The sequence below is a fragment of the Culex quinquefasciatus genome, chromosome 2 (assembly GCF_015732765.1).
Source record: "Culex quinquefasciatus strain JHB chromosome 2, VPISU_Cqui_1.0_pri_paternal, whole genome shotgun sequence".
Taxonomy (NCBI): Eukaryota; Metazoa; Arthropoda; class Insecta; order Diptera; family Culicidae; genus Culex; species Culex quinquefasciatus.
In genome coordinates this window covers 171223195-171228263 of record NC_051862.1, presented here as the reverse complement: position 1 = coordinate 171228263, position 5069 = coordinate 171223195, and the positions used below count along the sequence as shown (strand labels likewise).

The 5069-nt window shown below is 44.6% G+C and overlaps 1 protein-coding gene across 1 annotated transcript; it reads left to right on the top strand.

Moving 5' to 3' along the window:
* The first annotated feature begins 3433 nt into the window (after positions 1–3433).
* On the top strand, positions 3434–3888 carry LOC119766399. The gene is made up of 2 exons (XM_038250915.1): positions 3434–3531; positions 3584–3888. The coding sequence occupies exons 1-2, from the start codon at positions 3504–3506 to the stop codon at positions 3886–3888; spliced, it is 333 nt and encodes a 110-aa protein (XP_038106843.1). The 5' UTR covers positions 3434–3503.
* Positions 3889–5069: the final 1181 nt, after the last annotated feature.

Genomic DNA, 5069 nt, shown 5'->3' with positions numbered 1-5069 from the left:
CTTGAAAATTTCAGCAGTGACCTAAACATAATAGGGTACTAAAAGTTGCGTATTTCAATTACGAAAATTTTGGTACCCTAACATGTATAGGTCATTGCTGAAATTTTCAAGTTATCGCAGTTTTAGAGAAAAAAGTCGATTTTTTTACCGTTTTCGTCAATTTTCCATATGAGCGCGTGGCGCGTCGATAAATCCAGTTTTTATTTTCAAAAAATCGTATCTCAGAGTATTAAAAACATAACTCCACCATTTTTTATATGTTATGTGAAATTTTCCGAGGAATTCGATTAAAAATATTTTCATACATTGGCTCTTTGGTCTCGAGTTAAGCTATATTTTTGAAACTTCTTACTATTTTTCCTAAATAGCCAAACTAATCACATTTCTTTTGCGACTAAGACAGCTAAAATCGTATGAAATGTCGTGGAGATATGATTTTTTGATAAAAGTGGTTTTTGATAAAATCGACGAAAAATGCCATTTTTTGGACCACTCTAATACGGCGTAGGTCACCCTAATGGCCAAACAAAAAATACGGGAAAAATTTTGAGCCCGATCGGAGAACTTTTTTGCTGTTGCTGTTTTCGTGGGGAATTGCTGTATAGCTGTATTTCGGCAATAATAACACCAAATGTCTTCATAAAAAATTGAAAAATGAAATTGAAAATGTATATTCTAATGTCCTGAAAACAAATTGTAGTACAAAGTTTAAGTTTGTACTCAAAGCTAATTTACTATCCAGGTTACTAAAATCCACTGAAATACACAAAAAAAAATCTGTTCTCAGTTATGAGTAATGTTATTAGCTATATAAGCCTTTATTTCAAATTGAAATGTGGTCAAAAACAATCTTATTAGAATTTGGACGAACTATCCAGTAAAATATTTTCGAGACTGAAAAATCAAGTATGTCATCTAGAAATTGCCAAAAAACCATCAAAATAGTAGTTTATGCAACAAGTTGCAAAAAGAGGATTTTTTCAGCACGAGTCGTACATTTATCTAACGAGGTTTACCGAGTTAGATAAATACGACGAGTGATGAAAAATCAAGTTTTGCAACGAGTTCCATACAACGTTTTTTGCAATACCGAAAAACACCCTTTGGACAGAATTATAGGACAAATGTTTATGCATTGATTCAATGAATCGTTCAAATCAAAAAAAAATTGAAAAGCATAACTTTTCCTAACAAGTGCTGAAAAGTAGAACTTTTCAGCATTTGTTTTGAAAAGGGTTACTATTCGATTCTGTTATTTTTGGAACAGAAAAGTAGGCTGTTTCGTCGTTCAAGAATGACAGGAAAAGTAAGTTGTTTCACGACGGAATTGCAAAAAACCTATTTTAACATTTTTTTTAACCGCTGTAACTTTACAAGGGTGGGACTTAAGACAGTGCACAGTGGTCAATAAGGAGAGTGTAATTGTCTAGAAAATTTGTTGTTTTTTTGTGAGTCTTTTTGTAACATCTTGGGCTATTCTCATAAAAATTTTGAACGAAAAAAAATCGACATTGAAACATAAAAATCAAAATATCTCATAAAATTAGCGTGTTTTTTCTTTCAGTGTATTTTTTTTTCGGATAGTAAACTATAAATTTGGATACCGTCATCACGGGTGACATTGGGTCGGGGAGTGCGATTGGGTCATAGATATATCTGCATTGTTTTGATTTTTATCATCAGTGGGAGTGGTTCTCAAATTTATGAACACAATTCACGATTACGGGAATTTACTTTTTTCCGTGTATTGTCAAAATATTGCAAGAATTTGGGTAATTCTCTACCAACTCAAACGAAATCGGGAAAAGTTGCCCCGACCCCTCTTTGATTTGCGTAAAACTTTGTCCTAAGGGGTAACTTTTGTCCCTGATCACGAATCCGAGGTCCGTTTTTTGATATCTCGTGACGGAGGGGCGGTACGACCCCTTCCATTTTTGAACATGTGAAAAAAGAGGTGTTTTTCAATAATTTGCAGCCTGAAACGGTGATGAGATAGAAATTTGGTGTCAAGGGGACTTTTATGTAAAATTAGACGCCCGATTTGATTGCGTACTCAGAATCCCGAAAAATGTATTTTTTATCGAAAAAACACTAAAAAAGTTTTAAAAATTCTCCCGTTTTCCGTTACTCGACTGTAAAATTTTTTGAAACATGTCATTTTATGGGAAATTTAATGTTCTTTTCGAATCTACATTGACCCAGAAGGGTCATTTCTTCATTTAGAACAAAATTTTTCATTTTAAAATTTCGTGTTTTTTCTTACTTTGCAGGGTTATTTTTTTAGTGTAACAATAATCTACAAAGTTGTAGAGCAGACAATAACAAAAAAATGATTTATAGAAATAAGGGGTGTTCGGAGCGGACTGTAGATTTTGCACTTAAACTTCCGGCGGACTTGGGGAACCACTTGGGAGGGTCGGAAGTATCGCAAAGACAAACACAACACTAGAATTTCTCTCACTACTTTCTATTTACGACTAAAACTTAGCTTAAGTGATTAATTTAGTGTTGCTTCCGACGATCGCGACGCGCTCGAATTGACGTCCGACCGGTTCGGCTGCTTGCGACAAACTTGTCTCGACGCGCTCACTTCTGCTCGCTGCTCTTCGTTGCGCGCCAAATCCTCTCGCACCACCTTCGTCGTGCATCGTTTGGTCTCCCTCTCTCTCATGTCGTTGTCGAGCCGTCGTCAACGGCGCGTTGTTGCCAGCTTTGACACGCTTGATTTCTCGCGCAGCTCGTTGCGCGCGCTCTTTTTGTTGTTGGCAACGACGCTAGCTGGGTTGCCACTTTCTTTCTCGTTTGGTCGCAGCAAGCGCAGTGCTGCCAAATCAAAACCAAAAATTTCTTCGAGCTGACAGATTCAGGCTCGAACATCCTCCACCCGCGGAAAACTGCAAGTGTTCTCCAAGCGATCCAGATCTCGGACTTCTGCCGTCCAGTGTTGGTCGGAGTTCCGATCGCCGTTCGTTGACCAGATCCAGGCAAGTTCCGATCAATTACTTCGGGGCTTTCGGTTCCGCAACCTGATGCCGACCTGTTTCATCTTGTTTCCAAAATGCTTAGCTTCATGTCGTACTTACAGGTCCTGTTGCGTAGCAGTCGCTGGGGCTGCCTTTCAGATTCCTCGTACTGAATGACTCGAGAGATGATCTTCAGTACCTCCTGTTGCAAGCCGATTGTCGGAAACCGGCATCTTTTTCTGTTTCCACCTGGACCATCTCCAGCGGCTCCAAATGTCCTCTTCGTCAGTGGGTCGGCGCACACCGACCGCTGGTGTGGGTGGGTTCTTCCAGAGCCACTCTTCGTCTTCTTCATAATCACTGGTGCTGCAGTTGCTCGATGCTTTGAACGCTCATCAAACCTCAGCTGTGTGCCAACTGCAGCAGCCTTGTGCGGCGTACTTGTACGCGCCGCCGTCAAGAGCGTTGATTGCAGCCGGGCGCTGCACCTTGTCTCTCCTCCTTGGAAACGCTCGGCTTGGAAAGCCAGCGTTATCTTCGATGTTTGTAGCATCGCCTGGAACAGCAGGTAAAACCTTCCTTGTGTTGTTTGATCACTCACTAAACTTGTTTCCTTGTAGGTTTCACCAACTCCACGATCTTCGATGTCCTTGTTCAACTCTGGTTCGTCCTCAAACGTCGTGGCTTGAGCCCTTACCGCTTTTCCGCGTGCTGCGCTGCTTCCAGTGGTGTTGTTCGTGTCCTGGCTGAAGCTCGTCTCGCGCAGAGCCACCAAGTTGACTCTGACGGCGAGTTGGACTCCAGCAGGAATCATCGATGTGTCGGAACGTGGCTGCATTTGTTCGACGCCAGCCAACTCGTTCGCGTTGTGTCTGTCCAGAGTGTTCTTCGTCAAGTGTGTGTCGAACTTACTTGGGATCAATAAACCACGGCAGGGGTTTGGGCTGCAGGGATCGTCTCGTAAGTCCGCGACGACTGACAGCGCGTTCGGCGCTAGTTGTCCAGAGGAGCTGGCCTCTGGCGTCACTTGATCCGTTTCGGCTTGTTGTGGAGCACCAGGTTGCTCCACCTTCGTTTGTGTTGTCGGTTGCTTTGAGTTTCTCTGGTACTCGGCGTGCAGCAGGGTGTGGTGCCGCTCCTCGCACGTCGCGCACGCTCCGGTGGACACACACTGCGTCGAGGTATGTCCCGTCCGGAGGCAATTGAAGCAGAGTTGCTTCTCCTTCGTCTTGATCAGCCGCTGGGGGGCTGTCATCGCTAGGAATTGCGGACACTTCCAGCTCTTGTGCTGGCCTAGTCCGCACACGTCGCACGTCTGTGCCGGCTCTCTTCCGGCGGTCATGGCCATTTGCTGCTGACCCGGGTTGTCCTTTGCGTTCTGCCCGGGTGGCTTCTTGGTGGGATGTGACGAGTCCTTCTCGTCAGCGATCTTGCATGTGTCGATGACCTTGGGCTGCTCAGTCTTGGCGTTCTCGGACCGTTCACCATGCTGGATGGTAAACTCCGGTTGATTACTGTCCAGCAGCTCTTCCAGCTGCTTCCAGGAACTCTTCGGGGTTTCGTCGATGGCCATCACGTTGGTGCATCTTACGATCTTTGTGGTTGTTAGGTTTGTTTTCTCGTCCAGTCGTTGTGTTACATCAAGCGTGTACGCGTTTCTCCTTCGTGTGGACTGGCTCACTTCAAGCAACCCTGCTTCGATGACCGTTAGGACCTCCGTGTGCAGGTCATCGAAGGCGTCGTAAAGCTCATCATGCTTGTCCCGTGAAGTTGACGAGACCATGCCGAGGATTTGACCGTATGCCGTGTGGTACGCATCGTACGCGGCTTCTACGTCCTTCTGGCACGTCTTCAACGTGGCCCATGTAAGCGTCGTGGCACTTGCCACGCTTTCAAGTATAGTGGTGAGCTTACCTTGAGCCAGCTCACGCTGATGGACGATCTCGCTGAACCGCTCCATCTTCTTCGCACTTGCTGCTACGCTGGGGATCACGCAGTGCTCGTTGTTACCGGACTTGCCGCCGGTCTTCTACGATGTGGCCGCCTCCTCCGATTTCACCAGCCTCTCCGGTGGCTTCTTTGGGCAAAGCGCTTTGGCCACCGATG

Coding starts and splice junctions, on each gene's coding strand:
- LOC119766399 (XM_038250915.1), top strand. CDS start 3,504: ATGTTTGTAGCATCGCCTGGAACAGCAG. Junction 3,532..3,583: donor AGCATCGCCTGGAACAGCAG/GTAAAACCTTCC, acceptor GTTTCCTTGTAG/GTTTCACCAACTCCACGATC.